We start from the raw sequence: 26,797 nt of genomic DNA, 5'->3' as shown, positions 1-26,797 counted from the left end.
AAGTCCTACCTTCTTACCAAGCCTTATCAAGCCTTTCATGTTATGGTCCCTGCTAACACTGTTAGCTTCATCTTTCACGATTCTATTTTCTGCTCCCAATATATTGAATATCTTCCAGTTTTTTATTTTGCTAAATTCTATTTTCACTTCTGTTCCTCTGTCTAGGATGCTCTCTGAATGCAAAACTCTTCTGTGTTGTCAGTTTGTATTTATCATTCAGATACCAAATTAGTGTTCATCAGGTTCATCATTTTTTTTAAGATTTTATTTTTTTAAGTAATCTCTAAACCCAGGGTAGGGCTTGAACTCACAACACTGAGATTAAGAGTCGCATGCTCTACAGATTGAGCCAGCTAGGTGCCCCTTATTTGCCCTTCTTATAGTAGTACCCTTATTTTTATTTAGGCGTTTACTCTTTTGGTCTTGCGAAGTTGCCTTCAACTTCCTTTTAGCCAGAGCATTTCTCTGTCACTAGTAGTTCATTCTGGGATGGCATATGGCCATCCTAGACCACTCAGGATCAACAGAGACTCAATTCAAAGAATTTTCTTTGGCCTTTCAGAAGAGGAAGTCTTCTCTTCTGCTTGATTTGGGGTTGTAATTATGTGAACCTAAACTTCCTTTAGGTCTCACCATGTGGAGCTAGGGAATAAAGCTAACACCATGGAAGACTGTAGAAAGATGATGAAGGTCACATCCTGTTATTTGCTGAGGACATGAAACCAGTTTTATCCTTGACCTTGTAGTTATATAAGCCCATAAGTATCCTATGTGGTTTAAATCAGTTGGGTTGGGTGTGTGCAGAATCACTCTTTTCTAGACAACATGTAGCACCGGTGATAGTCTCTTTCATAGCATTTAGTTGCCTGTTTACTTGTCCATCTTCTAACATAATGCAAATTCCTTGGAAGCAGAGATCATGTCTGCATTGTTTTCGTTTGTATTCCTACGGCCTAGTACTGAAGTTGGCACAGAGCAGACAATAATTATTTGATGAATAAATGAATAACTTAAAGGCTCGCTTATATTTTATTGCTAATGCTTATTGCAATATCCAGAAGAGAGTATTTAAAAATAAGTTATTGAATGAACAAAAGAAATAGTTCTTTTAAATGTCTAATTTATTTTATACTTCTTCAAAGACATAATTTAGTTTTGTTAACAAGCTACTTTAAAATCTTTCCAAATAGAAAAAAATGGCTTGCTATTGCACAGATGCATTCCTACCACAGCATAAAAATGATGTCCTGAAACATAGTCATTATATGACTCAAAAGCCTAATTGAAAACAAATTCAAACAAAGACATTAGTTATGTTATAGGTTGTCATTTTAAGGTTAAAAAACATTCCTACGTAACCATTTACTTACAGCAAACATTCCAAGTTACTAAGCTGTTGTATGATTTCTTCTTTTGGAGATTTTTCCAATAAATTCCAAAGTATTTCTGATGAACGAAACAGAAGCTGTCCAGAGGGATCTGGGTCATTGAGGTGAGCACAGATTCCACTGGCTGCTTGTGCTTTCATCATTAAAGTGCAATTAACTTCTGAAAATTAAAAATTATTTACATTGTACAGTCTTGACACCATTAAACAGAAACAAAAATAGTTCAGAAAGAAGTATTTAAATTTAATAATATACAAACCAGAAGTTGAGAGATGTTGCAGAGCTTTAAGTACCCAAAGTTTCTCAACAAGTTGATTTTCAAGTAAGGCCAATGATTGGACCATTGTTTTTGCCAGTCCTCCGACCTCAGCCATCTTAATCTTGTATGATGAACTTGCTTGCTGGTAACCTAACAACAATTAGTTAATAAATATGTAAGTTACCTCACATAGTAATCATCTATGTTCAGACAAAGGAATGAGTAATATTATTAAACAACAGCAATAACAACTTTAAAAAAAAGTATGGCATTTTACAGTGGTATTGAACAGGGATAGGCAAATTTTTTTCTTTTTACTTTTAAGGATTTTATTTATTTATTTGACAGAGAGACAGCGAGAGAGGGAACACAAGCAGGGGGAGTGGGAGAGGGAGAAGCAGGCTTCCCGCTGAGCAGAGAGCCAAATGATGCAGACTTGATCCTGGGACTTCAGGATCATGACCTGAGCTGAAGGCAGACGCCCAACAACTGAGCCACCCAGGCGCCCCTGGGCAAAATTTTTTCTATAAAAGGCCAGGTAATGAGTCAACTCAAAAATTTAAAATTAAATTTAATGTATATATTATATATATAATATAATGACGTATGTCCTCCTTATAAAGGTCAAGGATTTAATTATTTCTTTGGAGTCTTCCAGAATAGACAATATCTAAAGAATAACTGGGCAGAGTCATCATAAACATTTTCCAAGAATATTGACTCATCAAGACACCTGGCTCGAGGGCATATTGGAGACACCTATTGTTTCTGGGAGCCTGAGAAGACAGGTGCACCTGACCATAATCCTCAATAAAAACCACAGGCCCCAAGCAAGGACAAGACTCACTCTTCTTTCCTTTCTGAGTCTTCCGGACACTCTGTCCATATCTACACTCTCTCTATGTCTTTGGTAATCTCTGCTCTCATTTCCACTTGGCTTGTGTTTGATTCCTATCCTGCACAGAACCAACGACCCTCTTGGTTGGTCCAGTGGGAACCCCTCTGGGTCCTTGGACCTAGCCAGCCTGCATCAATCCCACTGTGTCTTTCCAAGTTCAAAGAGAATGAGAAAGAATATTATTTTACAGACATTAGTTATTACTAAAAGATCATTGAAAACTTCACCTGTAATATGCTTCTTTGGTGGTTCTGCATGATAAAAGTCAACAATACACTTACAAATTTGTATCCTCAATTCAGAATTTGGTATTTTCATTAATTCACCTGCCAGAAAGAGAAATGACTGCTATTTAATAACATTGTCATGTTTACTTGCAAATTTAAATGTGTTAGTAATATGATTAAAAATATCCTCACTAGAAGTTCAAACTGGACCATGTAATTTTATACATGCACACATGCATACATGAAATATCTTGGACCTATCCTTATAATATTTGGCTCCTCAATCAACTCAGCCTTTCCTTCCCGGGAAGAAAGGAAGAAAATATGGTTAATAACATAAATAATGGAACCAGACTGTTTAAGATTAAATACTGGCTCTGTCACTTACTACCTATGTGAGCTTGTGTCTTACTTTTCTCATCTATAAAATGTGTATAATGATAGTTACTACTTTAAAGATTGCTGTGGGAATTAATATGATAAAAAGCTGAGAATAACATTTGGCATATAGTAAGTTACTATTATTATTCTGGCAAGATATGGGTTAGCATTTTTCTCTTTAACTAGAGAATCAGTAATTTGTTGCCTCTAATAATGCATCCTTTGCTTAGCGAAGTTCCAAGTGAGCTCTGCTTTTCAATTTGCAGACAGACTGGAAAACAGTGAGTTTCTAGGCAATCTTTGCCCTACATATAATAGTTTCATGTTCATGTTATCTTGGTGGAGATGAAGGATTGGGAAGTTTCCTTTTCAGGTCTATCTATATTACTTCTGAACTGGCTTCAGCCTGTACTTCAAACTGGATTGTTCTTGCTCTGATGAACTACAAGTTATGATCCCTAAGAGAATCTGAAAATGATCTGTGGGATTCTGGAACTATTCCATGTCCTCTGCATGCCTGGGATGACTGGAGTTGGGAGAATCAGCTTCAGGGCTGAACCAGATGTGAGTGGATTCCGTGAGGGAAACAGATAATGAGGTGTTCCTGAAACACTCCTGTTTTGCATTAGGATTTGCATAATGTTCTGGAAATGATCAGTGAGTGGGGATGCAAATGGACAGAAGGAGGAAGCACATAGGAAAATCTCACCCTTGCTTTAGGAGAATCTATCTGCAAAAGATACCACTAAAAAAAGAAGAAGAAAAGAAGACAGTTTCAAGATGATTCCCTTAATTTTTTTTTGAACACTTCCTCTGATGTTGAAAAAAATCACTATGTTTTGGAAAAATTTATTCAATAGGAACAACTAAAATTTTCCAACAAAACTAAACAAATGTTCAAGTTTATGGGAAATTCTAAGGTTTCTCATCTGCTTCTCTACCCTTTTAGTTCTTTTAAGTTTAGATTATTTCTCACAGTTTCCTATTTCATAATCTCAGGACAGAGTACCAACTTTTTCCCTCATACATTTCCAAAATCCTACTCTTGAATCAGAAATAACTATTGCTTGAAAGAAAAAGTAATATGATTTAATACTACATAGTAGAAACTGGAAGTTATTAGTAAAAATGAACAGCTTTGTTCAACCCTTTATAATCTATACAATTATTTTAGTTTAAACTCATGTTTCCAGCTATTAAAAAACAAGGGACAGAACAGTAGCACTGGCAGTCAACAATCAGTGAAGGGAGCTCATTTTAAGCTAAGAGTTCATACTTCCTTCAAGTGTTTGAAGACAGGCAAGCAGTTATTCAGCAAAGAGCAGACTGACACAGTAAGAAAGAGCCATGTATTTATCATACAAATGCCTACCAATACTCTTAGAGACAACATTTAAAAATAAGGGTAACAGAGGCATTTTTTTAATGTTATCAACCAAACCTACATCTTTTATCTGTTAATATTATGATTAATGACCATTAATGATAATGGGTTGGCTTCTCTGTGTAAATTTCGATGCTAGAGATTCACAGAATTAAAGTTTCCTGTTAGTTTCCAACCTGGTTGTTCCTTGTGGTCACCTTATCTAACTCCCCATGTTTATTCTAATTTCCTTGATGCCTTTATCCACTCTAGGCCATAATAATTTCTCCCAGAATATCTACCGTTAAGACTATGAAACTTATTTAGATATAAAAGGATTAATGTTTCCCTATTTTATGATTTTATTTAAAATTTTAGATTATTTAATGAATAATTTGGATCTCAGTGATTCTAGCAATTAAATTTTAGCAATTATTAGAGTTTAATTTGAAAACATTTTTGTGATTATTGAGAGGTACATATACTTCAGATTTACAAAAAAGTTAAATATTTCAACAAACTAAATAACATCAAGACAAATAAGCATCTGCCAGTCCTTCAATTAAGGAACACAGAATCTTGTTGGTATCATAAAACGCCTTAGTGGAAAACAATACAAAAATTATCATCAAGCACACTATGATTAATTCCCAATCGGAAACAAGAAAAGGACCTACATTTGAAAGAGTATTCTAAAACTTAGTGACTAAGACATTTCTTTCTTGTCAGGAGGGCCTGTCATATACTACACCCCTCGATCTTGAAGAAATCTTAACTTACCCAGAAGCGCGATTGAATTAGCAGTATCTTCAGCATATGTTATTTCATCTGATACTTTCTTTTTCAAAAATGGCAAGCTTCAATAAGAATGAAGAATGCAGGAGTTATGTTTAACGAAGTCCTTAATTGAACCATCATTGGCAAAGTAGGGGAAAATCCTTTCTAAAGAATTAAATGAGGATAATATCCTATTCTGTAGCCCTGGGAGAATTGGCAACTATCAAAAAATTTTTGTGTTTCTAACTGACCAAATAGAAGATAGAATAGGTTTATGAAAATGAAGAGAGATGAACATAAAAGGCAAGGGTTAAGAAAGCCATCTTGCAACACTGTATAAATAAAAAATTTAAGAATTTATATTAATTATATAAAAACATAACAAATATTAATGATATTAGAATTATACTTCACCGCTACTATAACCAAAGTTACTTGAAAATAATTTATTTAAAAATCATAAAAGACAGGGCATTCAAACCTAGGTCATTAGTCTAAATGTCAAAGGAGAAAAAATTATTTCTTAAATACAAAATATGAACTATTTTGGTATTTCATGAGTTCAAAATTTGAACCTCATGTGCTATATAAAAGTATAATATATCCTCTCTATAGGACTTTTAATTCAAGTTTTTCAAGAAAAAATTTCAAGATATTTCAAGGGCAAGCTATGAAAGGAAAATTTTATAAATGCCACAGAGGTTCATTTTTTAGTGTTTACTAGAATTTTTCATTTGAAATCAATAACTTATTGTTATCCAGCTCAAGCTGGATCTCTAAAGTGAAGAAGTCTAAAATTACTTCTTGTCCTCAAACTTCCTTTTCTACCAGAGGAAACAATCTATAAGATAAAGCACTAGAAGAGTTTCCCCCTCAAAAGGTTATAAAAATAATATGCATTATACTTCTGATGTAGTGAGAAAACATATTACATAGAAGCCAAAACAGAAAGGCTAGGTTTTATTTTTTATTTTCAATGTTTTTATCCCCCAAAATTGTCTTGAGAAGGGGATCAAGTGAGGGTGAGGTGTGGAGAAATACACAGGATGAAAACAGAAATTAGGAAAGGAGAAAAAAATTAAATAATGTGAATAATTATGAAATCTGAGGGAAAGTAAAGAGTGTAATTCCAAAGTCTTGTCATTTTATGTGAGGAAACATTCAATCACAGCTTTCACAGAGAACCAGTTCTTGGTGGAGCTCTTCACTGGCATTGCTCAAAGTAATGCTTATAGGCCTGGTATTTCTAGGACTTGCAGAACCTTGAAATTTGAAATAACAATATAATCTCACATCAATATAATAATAATTTCCAATTAGTACATAAAATTTCCTTGAAAGCACCAGAGCAGTAGTTTATTTCTTTATTTTTCACAGTCTGTATTAAAAAGTAAGCCCTGGTAAAGGCATTCAATAAATTATTTTTTATGATTTTGTTCAGATATCAAAAAAAATGAAGTGTATATAGTTATAAAATTTTTAAATGTTATTGCTACTAAGAGTAAGAGTTGAAACTCCCATGTATACATACTACCATGTATACATACTACTACTACTACTATTTGTATACTAAAAGAAACATGCTATTTAAAAAGTTAAATTGGTAGAAAGATTTAGAAGGTTAAATTTATGGAAAGGTTTATTCCTACTTTAAGAAATCTCCTCTACAATATTATATTGAAAACTAAAAATGGATATTTTAATGTATATCTGGATTAGCTACTGTGTGGCAGCAAACAAGCTGAAGATACTACTAGTTCCCCCAAATGGTTGGAGAAAAAATAATATGGAGGACAGGATATATTAATCTTATAATGTTGACCTCTAATTTACATTTTAAAAATTATATTTATGTAATTTACATTTACATAAACAAATTTAAAATTGGTTTTATAATGCTCACCTCTAATTTACATAAAAAATATATACCAGAAATGACTGGTGATATTTTATTCTTCATTCAAATTTGAAAAATCAATAAAAATCAATAAAACATGACTCAGAAATTAATATATCTTGGAGAGTCAAATTTTCTAAAAAGAGAAAAAAACTAGACAAACTATTTAGCAGTGTTCATAAATTTTCTCAAAAATTCTCTAAAAAGTCACAATTTCTTGCTTTCACCTTACATTTATTGCTCTCTTGAGAACAACTTATTATGACAAAACATTTTAATATACTTACAGTTTAATCTTTTGTGGCTAGCTATCTCAGACTACAATAAAAGTGACTACCTTTGAAATATCAACTGGAATCAAGTGATCAAGTGAAGTTTTCTGAGTTACCTCTTTACTATACCATACTGTATATCTTTGTAATACAAAATAAAACATAATAAAATACTGCATGCTAATGTAAATTAAAGAAAAGAGACTTACCCACATAATTTTAGGATATTTAATGCAGATTCTATAAAGTGGGGCTGGTTTTCAATTTTTTCTGCACACAGATTCAAAATTTTAAATATTTGTGCTAAATCCCTTAGGGGCTTTAATACTTTTAGTTAAGAAATAAAATTAAGATTAATATTTATCAGCATAGTCTTTATAGATTTCTGTCAAGAAAATCTATAGAATTCCATCTGTTTTGTTAAATGTGGTTGACAATGTTTTAATTATACTAATTTTGAACTGTAAATAGGAAAACTTAGAACCATATTTTTTTCAGGAACATTATTTAATTTTTGTCTCAGTAACCTCTTATTCAAAATATTGTTTTCTCTTCTCACCACATCTTTAGAATTTGATTACTAACTATTATACCATGGATTCAGCTGATCAATAACTATTGACAATAAGTAATAAAAATTGAAAACAGTTAATGACTCACTTTTATCCTTCATCTTTTCCCCACTCACACACAAAACATACACTGCTCCAGAATAAACAACCCAACCCTACCTTTTCTTTATTTTATTAATGTTATTCAGATGCATTTTCTTGCTTTTAAGGTATAAGTTGAGATTTTATTTCATTTAAAACTAGTATAAAAGCAGAATTTACTTCTTCTAAATCTTGAAGTAACAGCACTTTTTATCTATTTAAAAAACTCAAGCGGTACATAAACAAATTTCACGGATATTCTTTTAAAGCCAAGGAAACATGATAGTTGTGACATACTTCTGTGGTTGAGTCCTATCACTTCTAGTCTCTTTCTAGGATCTTCTTAGGAAAAGATGGGAAAGCTGGATATACTGGAAGTACAAACCTCTGTACCTATGGAAGTGACCAAGATACTTCTCTTATTTTTGCTTTATGTTTTATCATATATAAAGGCAGCCTATGAAAGGCCTTCAGAGATAGAGCCATTTGGGGGCACCTTGCAGGCTCACTCGGTTAACCAAGTCTGACTCTTGATCTCTATCTCAGGGTTGTAAGTTCAAGCCCTAGTGTGGAGTCTACTTAAAAAAAAAAAAAAAAAAAAAAATAGAGCCATTTGCCCCTAACTCTCTAACTTGAAGAAGAAAAAAATGATGGAGGGCACCTGGGTGGCTCAGTTGGTTAAGCGACTGCCTTCGGCTCAGGTCATGATCCTGGAATCCCGGGATCGAGTCCCGCATCGGGCTTCCTGCTCAGCAGGGAGTCTGCTTCTCCCTCTGACCCTCTTCCCTCTCGTGCTTTCTATCTCTCATTCTCTCTCTCTCTCAAATAAATAAATAAAATCTTTAAAAAAAAAAAATGATGGAGGTGTTGAGGTATCCGGATAAGACAGGGAAAGAAATCACTTGCTAGTAGACTTTTTTGGCTACCAGTAAATAATGCTTGATATCCACAAGCCCTCAGGTAACTGATGGACTCAACAAATCCATATAAAAGGAGGCTAAAATAAGGCAATAAAAGAATTAAAATAAAATTTTAAGGCACATTTCCCTGAATGGGAGGCTTAAGATGTTTGAAACACTGAAACAAGCTAATATTAGAGACTTACATCTTTAGAGAATTTTTGGAGGTTGTGGAGATCACTACCACTGAAGGGGTGCTCTATGGACCACTGCCAGTTCTGAAATTCTCTGTTACCAGTCTGTGGTAAGACGACTACAGAAGGTGAGAGTTTCCTGTGACAACTGTATTGCCTTCTGTAATAGCTAATACATGCAAAGCTTATAACAATAACAACAACAACCTAACAATAAACTGGTTCTTGAGCACAGACAGTTCTGAGTTGCACTGGTTTCCATATATTCCAATCAGGTGATATATACAATGGGGATAACATATTTATATAATATTTTACTGGTTATCAAGCACTTGCATGTACATTATCTCATCTAGTCTTCCTAGCAACCTCATGGGGTGCTGTTATCCCCATTTTATAAGGGTGGAGAAATTAAGAAGTTTATCAAAATTACAACTAATCAAGTATATTGGTAGAAATAAGACTTTGACTTGGCCCTCCTAACTATATCCACTGTCTCTCTGAGTCTATAAAAACTGCCATTATCTGCACAGAATTAAGTACATTAATCTGTTTTTTCAATTTTATATTCTGAAAAACAAAAAGTATAATTCTGTGAAAAACACAAAATGTTAGATACTTTCTGTGGTAGACAGAATAATGGCCTGCCCAAAGATGATCACATCCTAAGTCCCAGGACTTATGAATATATTACCTTACATGGCAAAGGGACTTTTCACATGTGATTAAATTAAAAATCTTGAGATGGGAAAGTTATCCCAGATTATCCACATAGGCCCACAGTAATCAGAGGGATCTTACCTGGGAAAAAGAGAGGCAGGAGAGGATCAGAGAAGATGGGACCACAGAAACAGAGGTGAGAGTGGTGCTACTTTGAGGAAGGGGCCATGAGCCAAGGAATACTGACCACCTTAGAAGCTGGGAAGAGCAAGGATGGGCATCCACCTCGAGAGCATTCAGAAGGAAACCAGCCCCGCCAACATCTTGACTTTAGCCCAGTGACGCTGATTTCGGATTTCTGACTTCCAGAACCGTAAGATAAAAGCTTTAAGCTGTTTTATGGCACTAAGTTTGTGGTAATTTGTTACAGCAGCAAGAGGAAAATAATATATTTTCTAATAAAAATTCTCTCATTTTAGGATAAATGAAACAAACATACATATATATGTAAAGGATACAAATCCATTCTGATAACACTGCACCAGTTTCTTGACAGATTTAAGTTGTTTTTCTTCTAAATCATCCTAAAACAAGTTATCTATTTTAGTTCTTTTGTGCTGTTAAATCTGTTGAGATTTTTAAAATTTTAATATAAAAAGTAGACATTAAATTTATCAAATAATTCTTAAATTACTATATTATAATGTAAGCATTATGTTTCCTGAAACAGTGAGGGGAAAAATAAACATATTTAAATTTGATTAGGCAACTGAGAATAAAAACTAAGTTAATATAAAAGCAGCATTTGTTTTCTTTTTCTTTTTTTTTTAAGATTTTATTTATTTATTTGACAGAGAGACACAGTGAGAGAGGGAATACAAGCAGGAGGAGTGGGAGAGGGAGAAGCAGGCTTCCTGCAGAGCAGGGAGACCGATGTGGGGCTCGATCCCAGGACCCTGGGACCATGTCCTGAGCCGAGGGTAGACACTTAACGACTGAGCCACCCAGGCACCCCAGCAGCATTTGTTTTCAGAAATAATATTAACAATACTTGAATTTGCTGAGCATTTTTCTATGCCATGCACCATATATGTACTATAGATACATGTTATTTCATTAATTTTTAAAACAACCCTATTAGGAAGGTGCCATTACTATCTCTCTTTTCCAGAATAGGAAACTCAAGCAAAACACTCATTTGTCCAAAATCAGCTAGCTGATAAGTGGTGGTGTTAGAAGTCAGATTTGGCAATCTGTCTGCAGAAATTGTATTTTTAACCTCTAAATTATGCCCAGTATACTGGCACAAACATCTTCAGCCAGTTAAAACAAAACAAAAATCAATACAGTGATGTGTTTGTTTACATAACTGAATCACTCTGTCCTTTTAAAGTTTTTAAATCCTTCATGAGAAGCTGTGGCATTTTTATACTTTTTTTTTGTTTTGGTCTACCCTTATTTAACAACTAGTAGGAGCTCTATGTGGTTGAGTTTTCTTTTTTTAAAATGCAGATATATTCAAAATTAAAAATAACTTTTACAACAAACACAGCCAGCAAGAAAAAAAGCTTTTTTTCTATGTTAAAATGTAGAAACTAAAAAATGTTAAGATAATAAGTAAATTTTTGTGCCTACTAATCCCTAGACATTGTTTGGTTTTGATTGGCTCTACCAAGATCAACACATTTCCCACATATTAAAAGTATGCAATCTTCATTCTGTAGTAATTTTATACTTTGTGTTGGCTTTTAGGTACTCTGTGGATTCTTGGGTAATGCCAGGAGAGTGTGGTGTGTAAGCATGCATTAAATGCATTTATTATCTTTTCTCCCAATGCCTAAACTCTCCACTTTGAATCTTATACCTGAAATAATTTCATTTCCATTTCCATATAAGATTCTTCTCAAAATAGATTACTTATGAGTATGTATGAGTATGTATGTATGTGTGTATATATATCTCCAGATTTCATATCAGAAAATTTTAAGTAGTACATCATGATATGCTTTTTCTACCCTTGCTCCCCACATCCTACTTGGTAATTAATAAATAAGTTAATAAAGCAATTAATAAAGGCTACAAGAGTCTTCCTCTACTCTTTGGATACCTTCTGTTTATATCCACCATTGATTTGTCCATCCCACAAAACCAAATGTAATCTCCTCCTCCAGCCTCCCTACCAGGTTAAATACATTCATTATACATTCATAAATACATTCTTATTTAAACAGTCCTTGAATATAAGACACTTACTAGTTGAAACCTTTTCAACAAAAAGAAAGAAACAAGACTTATTTTGGGGGAATACATGTTACCTTTCAGGGAAATCATAGTTTATAAGTGATATAGCAGAGAAATGTTCTCTCAAAGCTTACTTTATCAGTCTCTTCAAGGAGGTTGCTGACACGATTTAGGTCCATGGTCTTGAAAGCACCCTAAAAGCACACACAACTCTTAGAATTTGTGTCATGAGAATCAAGAAATCACATCAAACACTATTTTTATATGATATCCCTTGGCAACTTAAAAATATCTTACAGAAAAAGATAGGGGAAGGGGATGATGGAGGGATGGACAAGATGGGTGAAGGGGAGTGAGAGATATAGACTTCCAGTTATGGAAAGAATATCATAGGGATGAAAGGTACCGACAGCACAGGAAATATAGTCAATGGCATGTAATAGTGTCTGGTGACAGATGGGAGCTACACTTGTGGTGAGCACAGCGTAACTATAGATTTGTGGAATGACTATGTTGTACATCTGAATCTAATGTAACATTATGTGTCAACTATACTTCAATTAAAAAAAAGGGGGAGAATGAAAAGCTTATAAGAGTAAATCAATTTTGAGTTAAAAAAAAACAAACGCAGAAATATTGAAAGGCATCCTCTAAGCAAAGAGAGAGCCTAAAAGTAACACAGACCAGAAAGGAACAGAGACAATATACAGTAACAGTCACCTTACAGGAAATACAATGGCACTAAATTCATATCTTTCAATAGCTACCCTGAGTGTAAATGGGCTAAATGCCCCAATCAAAATACACAGGGTATCAGATTGGATAAAAAAACAAGACCCATCAATATGCTGCCTGCAAGAGACTCATTTTATTTTTTTTATTTATTTTTAAAGATTTTATTTATTTATCAGAGAGAGAGAGAGACAGAGGCAGGCAGAGGGAGAAGCAGGCTCCTTGCTCAGCAAGGAGCCGGATGTGGGACTTGATCCCAGGACCCTGGGATCATGACCTGAGCCGAAGGCAGACGCTTAAGCGCCTGAGCCACCCAGGCATCCCGAGACTCATTTTAGACTCAAAGACACCTCCAGATTGAAAATGAGGGGGTGGAAAACCATTTACTATGCTAATGGACACCAAAAGAAAGTTGGGGTGGCAATCCTTATATCAGACAAATTAGATTTTAAAGCAGAGACTATAATAAGAGATGAAGAAGGACACCATGTCCTACTTAAAGGGTCTATCCAACAAGAAGTTTTAACAATTGTAAATATCTATGCCCCTAACATGGGAGCAGCCAATTATATAAGCCAATTAATAACAAAAGCAAAGAAACACATTGACAACAATACAATAATAGTAGGGGACTTTAACACCCCCCTCACTGAAATGGACAGGTCATCTAAGCAAAAGATCAACAAGGAAATAAAGACTTTAAATGACACACTGGACCAAATGGACTTCACAGACATATTCAGAACATTCCATCCCAAAGCAACAGAATACACATCCTTCTCTAGTACCCATCGAACGTTCTCCAGAATAGATCACATCCTTGGTTACAAATCAGGTCTCAACTGGTACCAAAAGATTGGGATCATTCCCTGCATATTTTCAGACCACATGCTTTGAAACTAGAACTCAATCCCAAGAGGAAAGTCAGAAAGAACTCAAATACATGGAGGCTAAAGAGCATCCTACTAAAGAATGAATGGGTCACCCAGGAAATTAAAGAAGAATTAAAAAAATTCATGGAAACCAATGAAAACGAAAACACAACTGTTCAAAATCTTTGGGATGCAGCAAAGGCGGTCCTAACAGGAAAGTATATGGCAATACAAGGCTTTCTCAAGAAACAAGAAAGGTCTCAAATACACAACCTAACCCTACACCTAAAAGAGCTGGAGAAAGAACAGCAAATAAAGCCTAAACCCAGCAGGAGAAGAGAAATAATAAAGATCGGAGCAGAAATCAATGAAATAGAAACCAAAAGAACAGTAGAACAGATCAACGAAACTAGGAGCTGGTTCTTTGAAATTATTAGTAAGATTGATAAAAGAAAAGAGAAATTACACAAATAAAATCATGAATGAAAGAAGAGAGATCACAACCAACACCAGAGAAATACAAACAATTATAAAAACATATTATGAGGGCGCCTGGGTGGCTCAGTTGGTTAAGCGACTGCCTTCGGCTCAGGTCATGATCCTGGAATCCCGGGATTGAGTCCCACATCAGGCTCTGCTCAGCAGGGAGTCTGCTTCTCCCTCTGACCCTCTTCCCTCTCATGCTCTCTATCTCTCATTCTCTCTCTCTCAAATAAATAAATAAGATCTTAAAAAAAAAACATATCATGAGCAACTATATGCCAGCAAATTAGATAATCTGGAAGAAATGGATGCATTCCTAGAGATGTATAAACTACCAAAACTGAAGGAGGAAGAAATAGAAAACCTGAACAAGACCCATGACCACTAAGGAAATTGAAGCAGTAATCAAAAATCTCCCAACAAACAAGAGCCCAGGGCCAGATGGCTTTCCAGGGGAATTCTACCAAACATTTAAAGAAGAATTAATATCTTTTCTTCTGAAACCGTTCCAAAAAATAGAAATGGAAGGAAAACTTCCAAACTCATTTTATGAGGCCAGCATTACCTTGATCCCAAAACCAGACAAAGACCCCATCAAAAAGGAGAATTACAGACCAATATCCTTGATGAACATGGATGCAAAAATTCTCACTAAAATACTAGCCAATAGGATCCAACAGTACATTAAAAGGATTATTCACCATGACCAAGTGGGATTTATCCCTGGGCTGCAAGGTTGGTTCAACATCCGCAAATCAATCAACGTGATAGAATACATTACTAAAAGAAAGAACAAGAACCATATGATCCTCTCAATAGATGCAGAAAAAGCATTTGACAAAGTACAGCATCCTTTCTTGATCAAAACTCTTCAGAGTGTAGGGACAGAGGGTACATACCTCAATATCATAAAAGCCATCTATGAAAAACCCACAGCAAATATCTTTCTCAATGGGCAAAAACTGAGAGCTTTCCCCCTAAGGTCAGGAACACGGCAGGGATGTCCACTATCACCACTGCTATTCAACATAGTATTAGAAGTCCTAGCCACAGCAATCAGACAACAAAAAGAAATCAAAGGCATCTGAATTGGCAAAGAAGAAATCAAACTCTCGCTCTTTGCAGATGATATGATACTTTATGTGGAAAACCCAAAAGACTCCATCCCAAAACTGCTAGAACTCAGAGGAACTCAGTCAAGTGGCAGGATATAAAATCAATGCACAGAAATCAGTGGCATTCCTATACACCAACAAGACAGAAGAGAGACAAATCAAAGAGTCGATCCCATTTACAATTACACCCAAAACCATAAGATACCTAGGAATAAATCTAACCAAAGAGGCAAAGGACCTGTACTCAGAAAACTATAAAATACTCATGAAAGAAATTGGGGAAGACACAAAGAAAAGGAAAAACATTCCATGCTCATGGACTGGAAGAACAAATATTGTGACAATGTCAATGCTACCTAGAGCAATCCACACATTTAAAGCAATCCCTATCAAAATACCATCCACTTTTTTCAAAGAAATGGAACAAATAATCCTAAAATTTGTATGGAACCAGAAAAGACCCCGAATAGCCAGAGGAATGTTGAAAAAGAAAAGCAACGCTGGCGGCATCACAATTCCGGACTTCCAGCTCTATTACAAAGCTGTCATCATCAAGACAGTATGGTACTGGCACAAAAACAGACACATAGATCAATGGAACAGAATCGAGAGCCCAGAAATGGACCCTCAACTCTATGGTCAACTAATCTTCAACAAAGCAGGAAAGAATGTCCCATGGAAAAAAAGACAGTTTCTTCAACAAATGATGTTAGAAAAATTGGACAGCCACATGCAGAAGAATGAAACTGGACCATTTCCTTACACCACACACAAAAATAGACTAAAAATGGATGAAAGACCTAAATGTGAGACAGGAGTCCATCAAAATCCTAGAGGAGGACACAAGCAGCAACCTCTTCGACCTCAGCCGCAACAACCTCTTCCTAGAAACATCACCAAAGGCAAGGGAAGCAAGGGCGAAAATGAACTATTGGGACTTCATCAAGATAAAAAGCTTTTGCACAGCAAAGGAAACAGTCAACAAAACCAAAAGACAACTGACAGAATGGGAGAAGATATTTACAAATGACATATCAGATAAAGGGCTAGTATCCAAAATCTATAAAGAACTAATCAAACTCAACAACCAGAGAACAAATAATCCAATCAAGAAATGGGCAGAAGACATGAACAGACATTTTTCCAAAGAAGACATCAAATGGCCAACAGACACATGAAAAAGTGCTCAACATCGCTTGGCATCAGGGAAATCCAAATCAAAACCTCAATGAGATACCACCACACACCAGTCAGAATGGCTAAAATTAACAAGTCTGGAAATGACACATGTTGGTGAGGATGTGGAGCAAGGGGAAGCCTCCTACATTGCTGGTGGGAATGCAAGCTGGTGTAGCCACTCTGGAAAACAGTATGGCGGTTCCTCAAAAAGTTGAAAATAGAGTTACCATACGACCCAGCAATTGCACTACTGGGTATTTATCCTGAAGACACAAATGTAGTGATCTGAAGGGGTACATGCACCCTGATGTTTATAGCAACAATGTCCACAATAGCCAAACTATGGGAAGAGCCAAGATGTCCATCAATAGATGAATGAATAAAGAAGACGTGGTGTGTGGGTGTGTGTGTGTGTGTGTGTGTGTGTGTGTGTGTGTGTGTGTGTATAATGGAATATTATGCAGCCATCAAAAAACCCCCCAAAATCTTGCAATTTGCAACGACATGGATGGAACTAGAGGGTATTATGCTAAGCAAAATAAGTCAATCAGAGAAAGACATGTATCATATGATCTCACTGATATAAGGAATTCTTAATCTCAGGAAACAAACTGAGTGTTGCTGGAATGGTGGGGGGTGGGAGGGATGGGGTGGCTGGGTGATAGACATTGGGGTGGGTATGTGCTATGGTGAGAGCTGTGAATTGTGTAAGACTGATGAATCACAGACCTGTACCTCTGAAACAAATAATACATTATATGTTTAAAAAGAAAAAGAAGATAGTAGGAAGGGAAAAATGAAGGGGGGGAAATCGGAGGGGGAGAAGAACCATAAGAGACTACGGACTCTGAGAAACAAACTGAAGGTTCTAGAGGGGAGGGGGTGGGGGGATGGGTTAACCTGGAGATGGGTATTAAAGAGGGCATGTATTTAATAGAGCACTGGGTATTATATGCAAACAGTGAATCATGGAACACTACATCAAAAACTAACGATGTAATGTATGGTGATTAATATAATATAATAAAATAAAAATTAAAAATAAAACACACCTCTCGAATTCTAGTATTGTCTTATAATTTTACTGTCTTTAAATTTTATTAGCCCTGAAAGGCCCAAGAATGCATCTGGAATAATAGCACTTCCATACTTTGGAAAGTGAAATGATCCGGTACGTAGATATTACACATCCCAAGCATGCAAATTACACTGAGTTTGCCTATGCAGATATACATAAGACTTGCCTCTAAACCACAGGTAGGAGATTACCTTCCTGAACAAGGAAGGTTATCCCCTCTCTCAGTTAGTACCAGCATTCTTACAGTCATCCTCATTAGAAAACAGAATGTCGGGGCTCCTGGGTGGCTCAGTCGGTTAAGCATCTGCTTTCGACTCAGACTCAGGTCATGATCACGGAGTCTGGGGATCCAGCCCCCTATGGGGCTCCCTGCTCAGCAGGGAGTCTGTTTCTCCCTCCCTCTCCCCCACCATGCCCCCTGCTTGTGCACACTCTCTCTCAAATAAATAAATATAATCTTAAAAAAAAAACAGAATGTCCAAGGTCTATAAATTTTATATCTTAAATATTTCTTGAGCCCATGCCATCTTACTGATTTATTCAGTTCTCATCTCTCACTCAGTTGGGGTTTCCCTGTTGTTCTTCCTGCCTCTACTCTTGCACCGTTCAACATGGTCTTCTACTCTATGGTTTGGATAATAAAACTCAAATCTGAACATAACTCATCTAAATCATTCAATGATTCTCCATTAATGCCCCCACCCCTCCTATATTATCATTTGTTGTGATAATCCTATTGCTCTCCTTGGTTAACCCCCACATGTGCTTCAAAACTCAGCTCAGGTGTTGCTTCCCCAAGTGAAGAAGTATAGAACAAATATCCTTCCTTTGTGTTCCCATAGCACTCTACGGACATACCCATTACAATTCCCATCATAGTTCTAAAATGATTTGCATGTTCATCCCCTACCACACCCTGCCCCAAAGCTCATTTGAAGACAAAGACTTGTTCTCTGGCATCCCCAGCACCAAAAACTGGGCCTGGCATATAAAGTTATTTGTAGGTAAGTGGAGAAGGAAACAGAAGGTGCTATCATCCCAAATTTAAGTAGTTACACAAAAAATTTTTATATACTATTTTCTCTTTATGTTTACATGTATAAATACATGTATTTATATACTATTTTCTTATTATTTACATGTGTAAAAACCTAATTTCACTTAGTGTTAACACCATTGTATTTTCTGATTTTTAAATCTATAATACATACATTTCTATATTTCTACATAGATATTATTCCATTGCCTCTTAAATCTAGAATTTTCTTTCCTTTCACAATTACAAACTCATATTCTGATTTCAGGCAATGTCTTTCAAAAACAATTTTGAGCTAGGTATTCTAATTTTAAGTCTGTAGAATAAGTAATTGGGTGAGTTTATTAACTCAAAATGATTTTTCTTAAAAAATTAATCAAAAATGATATACTAAATACTGATCTATACCTGGTATTATGGTTATCCTTAAAAACTGTTACATTTTACTGTTAACTATTTAAATGATTACATTTATTGTTACCAAAAAATTTGTTGAATACAATTTTGCCTTCTAAGATTTGGGGATTTAACAGTGCCATCTACCACTACCTCAGTTGTCTTCTTTTTTCCTCTTGTGTTCTCTGAGAAATATATATAGTGAGTTTTTATTTTCAGATTTTCTGAAATATTGGCTTTGAGGCCTGGAAAGCATATTGAAATGAAAAGTCAATGCAAAATTTTCTTTTTAATACCTGCATGTATTATCAGAATGGTTCTCCTCAAATGAGCAGGTATAACTTTTATTAAAAAACAGCGAGTAGTAAAGATTAGAGCATAGGTTACTCTTAGATTTCTGTTGCATTATTACTTGATGCTACTCTGTGTTTTACTTGCTTGGCATATATCATATTTTTAAGATTTCTCCTTCACTCCCTCCGTTAGCCTTTTTCTCCTTCCACCAATATTTATAAGCAGCTTCTATGTTTCAGAAACTGTGCTAGGTATGCGGAACAACACTGCTCTGACTTCAAGTAGCTATCAGTCTGGAATGGAATACAATACAGATAACATGCTACAAAATGCTCCACGGATGCTGAAAAGTGTACTCTGGAAGCATACAGACTAGGCACAGAAAGGCATAGGACAACTTTCGGAAGAAGTAATCTGCAGGCAGAGGTGAGATGGAGTGGGATTTGTGAGATGAACCGAAGGTTTGAGAGATGGAGATGCAGGAGAAGCATGTGTGAGGGCCTGGAGGAAGAGAAAATAAGGCATTGAGAGGATGGAGAGGAGCTTGCTAGGTTGGAGAAGATACCACAGGGAATAGTGGCTATAAATGATGCTAATTAGGTAAGGAGAGGTCAAATAGATGTGAGAAACAAAGGTAAAAGAAAGCTTAAATTTCCTTACTACTTACAGCCCAATCCCAAATTCTGGAAACAGGCAGAGTGACATTCCTCTAGGGACTCAGCTGCCTCAATGTTAATACTTTGCTAAGGGCAAAAGGCTATCTTAGCCCAACCCCCAGGATCCTGTAAGTCTACTTTAGCATATAAAAATTCTTTTGGAGACTTCCTTTCTCTCACTCCCTCCCCTCCAAGATACATGTTGGCAATCATCCTCCAAGCATATGACCCACCAATATATATCTGAAGAATCTCATAACTGAGTTTTTACTAAACAGTAATAAATGACCTTTTCCTAACAATAGCTAGCCCCCTCAGGATCCTGGAAAACTTGTTTCCAAAAACACCTGGGAGGCTTATACTATCCCTAATATGTATATATGTAGTTAGCCCACCTCCAGCTTCCCCATGGCAACAACCTCCAACCAGAGCATACCAGAAGCGTTCCCTTTTTTTCACTTCAAAGCTTCCCTGCCTACCTTGGAGTCTCTGCCAAATTAATGATGGCTGACTGTCTTTCTATAGTAAGCTCTGAATATTAAATAGTCCCTGCTTATTCTCATTAAGGTGGTCTTTGTTTATTTCCACAGGCTTTAACCAGAGGAGCATAACAATAAAAAGGGTAATTTAGTTTGCTGAGTAGAGACTGAACTAGAAAGGTCTAGAATGAGCTGGAAAGGAGGTGGGAGACATCTGTAAAGGGCCTTGACTAAGGTACTGGCATAGACAAAAGGGAATGGAATGAAAAATATCAAGGAGGTAGAATCAGTGGGACCTAAGGAGTGATTTGATTTCATGGGAGAGAGAAGCAAAGGTGATGATGACTCCTGGGCTTGAGGAATTATAGAAGTATTGGCAACCTTTGCTGAGACAGGAAAGTCTGGACGAACAGGCTTGTGTTGAGGCTGGAAATAAGTTAAATTGGGGGGCAGAGATTTCCAAATCAGAGGCTTAAAGTAATAATTGGAAGAGTTTGGGTAAATGAGAGCACAGAGCAGAGTGAAGCAAAAGAGGATATACAGAAGTAAGTATCAAAATAATTGCTGTTATCATATTCATGGAGAATTGTAAAAACATTTAACAAAACCTTTTAAAATCAAAAGTTTAATAAGCTGTTTTGAAGAAAATTAAACCTTCACTTACAGGTATAGGATGAACTTATTTTCCCATTTTACCAAGAGACATGTCAAAGGGGAGAAATCCTGCTCATTTGATATATAGTTATAGGAAAAGGAATTAACATTTACTATGGTCCTTTTATATATCTGGCAATTTATGTCTTTTTTTTATGTGTCTGGCACTTTATATCCTTCCTTCCTTTCTTTCTTTCTTTCTTTCTTTCTTTCTTTCTTTCTTTCTTTCTTTCTTTCTTTCTTTCTTTCTTTCTTTTCTTTCTTTCTCTTTCTTTCTTTCTCTCTCTCTTTCTCTTTCTCTAGTAGGTAGGTTCCATGCTCAACGTGGGACTTGAACTCATGACCCTGAGATCAATAGTTGCATCCTCTACCAATGGAGCCAGCAGGTACCACCTCCCCTCCTTTTTTTTAGCTTTATATCTTAATTAGTCCTCAATTTTACCATATATACTTAGTATTATTATCCTGTTGAAACTGGGACCTTGCCCGTTAAGATCACAAAGCTAGTAACTGGGCCAGCAGGTCTGACTGATGCAGGAGTGCTGGTTCTTTGCACCTTAGTTCTCTGCCTGACTTCTCAATTGAACACAGAGATTATTTCTAGCAATTACTCCAAAACCATGGTAGGCAATTTTAATGACACAGTCCATGGCAGCATTACAGACAGTAGCAGGATAGGACATCAACTAGAAAATTGTGGAGGTTTTCAGAGGGAGAGCAAATTTGGGCAAGGAAGCTCAGCTGTGATACCTATGCAAGTCAAGTAATCACAATTTACTTATTCTACAAGTATTTTTTGAGGGCTTATGCTGTGTCAGACATTGTTCTAGATGCTAAAGATGCGGTATTGAATGAAACATACAAAATCTCCTGCTTTCATATAGAATCAATATATTTTGTACAGTGAAGAAAACCATCAAGAAAACAAAAAGACAACCTACTGAATGGGAAAAGATATTTGCAAATGACATATCTGATAAGGGGTTAATATCCAAAATATATAAAGAACTTACATAACTCAACACCAAACCCCCCACAAACAATCCAATTAAAAAATGTGCAGAGGACATAAATTGATATTTTTCCAAAGAAGACATATAGAGGGCCAACAGACACATGAAAACAACAACATTACTAACAATCAGGGAAATGCAAACCAAAATCACAGTGAGATATCACCTTATACCTGTCAGAATGGCTAAAATAAAAAAGATAAGAAATAACAAGTGTTGGTGAGGATGTAGAGAAAAAGGAATCTCGTACACTGTTGGTAGAATGTAAATTGGTGCATCCACTATGGAAAACAGTATGGAGGTTCCTCAAAAAGTTAAAAAGTAGAACTATCATATGACCCAATAATACCATCCCTGGATGTTTACCCCAAAGAAAACAAAAACACTAATTTCAAAAGATATATGCACCCCTATGCTTATTGCACCATTATTTACAATAGCCAAGATATGGAAGCGACCAAAGTGTTCAATGATATATGAATGGGCAAGGAAGATGTAATATATACATACTTTGGGATATTACACAGCCATAAAAAAAGATGAGATTGTGCCATTTGTGACAACATGGATGGACCTAGAGGGTATTATGCTAAGTGAAATAAATCAAACTGAGAAAGATAAATACCATATGATTTCACTCATATGTGGAATCTAACAAAAAAAACTAATGAATAAACAAACAAAAAGCAGAATAAGACCTATAAATACAGAGAACAAACTGATGGTTGCTAGAGGGGAGGGAATGGTGGGGTTGGGCAAAATGGGTGAAGGGCAATAGGAGATACAGGCTTCCAGTTATGGAATGAATAAGTCACAGGGATGAGAGGTACAGCATAGAGAATACAGTCAATGATATTATAACAGCACTGTATGGTGACAGATGGTAGCTATGCTTGTGGTGAGCAGAGCAGGATGTACAAACCTGTGAAATCACCGTGTTGTACAGTTGGAACCTACTAGCCCAGTTACTAGCTTTGTGACTTTAACACATAAGGCCCCAGTTTCAGCAACAGTATAATAATACTAAGTTTATATGGTAAAGTCGAGGACTAAGTAAGACATAATGTTTAAAAAAATTTTTACTCCGAGCTCAGAGTCACGGGGGAGAAGGACACATAGGCATTAAGATAAATTTCCTACACTTAAGGAACCCATATTCTAGGGGCAGAGACAAAATTTAGGCAAATGAAACAGGTGCGAACATAACACAAGTGATAATTAGGGGAGAAATGGTATGACTCAGACCTAGGACTATGCTCATTTATGAGAGGATTTGTGAGGGTGAAGATAAATGGGAAGTGCTTCCTATTGGGAGAGTACTTTATGTCAGAGAGGCAGGATCTGGACGTAGGGTAAGGTTTAAATTCAGAAAAAAGGGGAGGGCATTCATTCAGTAAATATTTAACATCACCTCTTGAGTACCAGATATTGTGCTGGGTGCTACTGGGGAATCCTGGGAGATTATGGGAGGACACTACAGGAAAAAACTACCAGCAAGAATTCTGCCCTTGTGGCACTGAACAGAGCATCCAGTACAGATGAGTTCAGATTGTGCATTGGGAAACCCTGAAAACACAGCAGAATAGACCTGAGGCACTTTAGGGATGGCAGAGACCTTGGATATCATCTAGTTCAGTGGTTTTGAGGCTAAAAATCACTTGAGAGAGCTCTTTAAAAAGTCCCAGACTCCACACCGGGGATTATGATTCAGTAGATGTGAGTTAGGGCCCAGTTATGTACAGTTTTTTGAACTCCTCAGAAAACTGTGATGGTCACCCAGGTTTGGGGAACACTCATCTAACACAGGCTTGTTTTATAGAAAAAGGAACAAAGCCTAGAGAATTAAGTGATTTGGTCAGTGTAATTATATATGGTGAGGTAAGCAATAAGAAGCTACTGTGGAATCCTAAAGAGAGTGGGGCTCAGAGGGAGAAAGGAAGACAATAAAGTGGTATTTACGGGAAACAGATTGGGAAGAGAGGGAGAGGCGCTAACTAGGATGTGACATTAATCCAAGATTGACTGAAACCTTGTGGTGACAAGAAAAGAGATCCATATGAAACTACCTCCTACAGCTTTCCAGGTATTACCTATGAAATTCTGTAGCACTCTTCATACCCTACTGCAGTTATAATACACTAAGCATTGCTACTTAGAGTGGGAAATGGGGTCTTCCAACCAGTAGCAATGGCATCATCACCTGGAAATCTGTTAGAAAGGCAGAATCCAGTGCTCCTCCCCAGCCCTACAGAATTATAATCTGTATTTTAATAAGATCCCCAGGCGTTCCAAATGCACACTAAAGTTTGAGAAGCGCTGCTCTAAAGGGCTTCCAATTCTTTAGAATGAGAGCAACATTAAAATAAAGAGGAAATAAAGAAAGGTAAACAATTTGTGATTTCAAGCATAGGATGGAGCTGGCTTAATGAACCGAGTTAGACTCTCCAAAGTCACTTTTAGCTACCGGATATACTGTATCTCAAGTGTTCCAAGAGTTCTAAGAATCTTTCCTCTACTGGTCTGAGGCAAAAGTCTAAAAGTTTATCATTTTAATGATGGCAAAGACTGCTAGACCCCACTTGAGTAAAGAAACTGAGTAACTCTGTTAACTTCTCATGGCCTTAGGGTCCTCATTTGTAAAAATAACCAAACAAAACCCAAAAATGCTGAATGATCATTTCTCCCGGCTCTAAAAAGTTTTTAATTTATTTCATTTCTTTTGAGAGAAACTGCCTTCTTCTGCTCCAGTAATTTTAAAAATATTAATGCTTCTACAAATAGTTATTAATAAGCCAAGAACTCTAATAGAAATTGATTTCTTCCTGGATGACAATCCAAGGCTCTGTAAGGAGGGCTAATAATGAAAGAAGAGGAAAAAAGAAAGGGAAGGGAGAAAATACACACACATACACACAGGTTTACTTGTTTTGCTTTACTTGATATGTTGTAGACTATTTTGGCAATGGCTTGTTAAAAGTTACTTCCCGTTTTTTTCTTTTTAACCGGTACTAGCCTACCTCATATAACCTTGCCACTGCCCCACCCTTCGGCTCTCGTCCCCCCCCCCCACCTTTTTTACACCGAGTGAAGGAACAAGGAGAGCCGTCAGATACCAAATTCACCTACTTCTCAGTTGTGCTGTGTCTGGGAGAATGGAGGTAGAGTTGAGACCCCCTGCAGCCTTGCGAGTGGAGAGCTGCTGTTCCTGAAAGTCCTTCTCCCCGTCAGATTGGAATACTTCCACAAAACTGATTAGGTCAGTTCCCCTAGGACCAGCTCCTCCTCATGAAAAGTGTTGTTGCTCCGCAGGTTACTACAGTGTAAATGTCAGACAGTACTCAGAGAGCTCTTTATTCCCAAAGAAGAGGTCCCCAGTCAACTGGCCACTCCCAAGGAACTCTCCAAGGTTCCAGGATGTGGACGTAGGAGACAGGGTTCCTGACGCAGCCTGAGACTAGCAAAACCTCAACAGAAATTCCCATAGTGACCCCATCAAGTGTGAGGAGGCAGAGCAGGATTCCTCCATAGTATTCACGTTTTAGGGTTTGATCAATACTCTCTAGGGAGGAGCAATGGAACTCTAGCGTGTTAACGACTTAGAGTCTCTAAACACCTCCGCCACCAGTGGAGATCCAGCCGAGGGTTCCGAAGTTAAATATCTCAACAGACCGACTTGGAAGAATTAATATTGTATTCATAATAAAAGTAAACTCAAAACCAAATACAAGTACAGTAAAATATATAAGGTCTGCTCTCTCTCGATTCACTCCGACTCCATCACCAGCTTTCTATTTCATATGAAAACGAGGCTAATTTCTAATTTTAACAGCGTTTTCTTCCCCTCTAGGTGCAGGTTTTAAAGTAGCAGCAAATTTAAACACGAGAGAATTTACGCATATATCAAGAACATCACTTGATAACAGGTATCTACATATAAGCCCAGTGCAAACAAAATGGTCATCAACTCCTTTTTTTTTTTCCCCACTAAAAACGTTTCACTGCCTTCCAGACCTTCGTGGTCACACTTTACGAAGAAGAGCGGCAAAACCTCGCTTACTCTGTTTAGAGAGACGCTCCGGGAGAAGATCGCGCCCCAAGTCCCCAGACAGGTTGGTTGACGACAGCCAACCCCTCCCTCAGGCGGCGCAGTTCTCGGAGGCATCAGCTCCGCACCTGGAACCTCGGTCCCGCGGGTTCCGAGAGTTTCCATTCCGGCTCCCATTTCCGCTCTTGCTGCCCCCAGATCTCAACGTCCCCCCCCACACACACACACTTCCCAAAGCACAGACACCCGTCCATACCTGCGCTTCCTCGTCCTCCGTCACCACCCCGACCACCGGGATGTGGCGAGTGCTGCTGCACCTGAGCTTGCCTCCGGGTTCCTGGACCTCGGCCGTCGCACCGGCCCCCGCTGTCCACATGGCTGCAGCGGCGGAGTGAGGGGTGGAAGGGAGGGTCCTTCTGTCCTACCCTGTTCCCTTTAGCTGCAGGACCCAAAGAGACCCCGCCACCGAAAAGGGAAGGCCGCCTGAGAGCCGCTAGAGTCGTGAAAAGCCCCGGGGGTCCGGACAGTGGCCCCAGCCGCAGCCCACCGGCCTACTTTGGCTCTAGCCGGCTGGCCGGTTGTTAACAAGCCAGCGCGTTGCTAGGGGCGGGGCCGGGGCTGCAGAAGCGCAGGTTCTTACGGAAGCCCGGGTAGCC

The 26,797-nt window shown here is 37.1% G+C and overlaps 1 protein-coding gene across 2 annotated transcripts in view; it reads right to left on the bottom strand.

Moving 5' to 3' along the window:
• CFAP69 (cilia and flagella associated protein 69) overlaps positions 1 to 26,541 on the bottom strand; it is a 54,596-nt gene extending 28,055 nt beyond the window's left edge. For both annotated transcript variants that reach the window (XM_027573485.2, XM_027573486.2), the window contains exons 1-8: positions 26,398 to 26,541; positions 12,244 to 12,303; positions 10,387 to 10,452; positions 7,672 to 7,781; positions 5,297 to 5,373; positions 2,773 to 2,871; positions 1,648 to 1,797; positions 1,371 to 1,548 (exon numbers count right to left, since the gene is read on the bottom strand). In XM_027573485.2, coding sequence (XP_027429286.1) covers positions 1,371 to 1,548; positions 1,648 to 1,797; positions 2,773 to 2,871; positions 5,297 to 5,373; positions 7,672 to 7,781; positions 10,387 to 10,452; positions 12,244 to 12,303; positions 26,398 to 26,517 — 860 coding nt within the window. In that variant the 5' untranslated portion in view covers positions 26,518 to 26,541. The remainder of the gene's footprint in view (positions 1 to 1,370; positions 1,549 to 1,647; positions 1,798 to 2,772; positions 2,872 to 5,296; positions 5,374 to 7,671; positions 7,782 to 10,386; positions 10,453 to 12,243; positions 12,304 to 26,397) is intronic.
• Positions 26,542 to 26,797: the final 256 nt, after the last annotated feature.

Source organism: Zalophus californianus, chromosome 12 (assembly GCF_009762305.2).
Source record: "Zalophus californianus isolate mZalCal1 chromosome 12, mZalCal1.pri.v2, whole genome shotgun sequence".
Taxonomy (NCBI): Eukaryota; Metazoa; Chordata; class Mammalia; order Carnivora; family Otariidae; genus Zalophus; species Zalophus californianus.
This window is presented reverse-complemented; position numbering and strand designations above follow the sequence as displayed.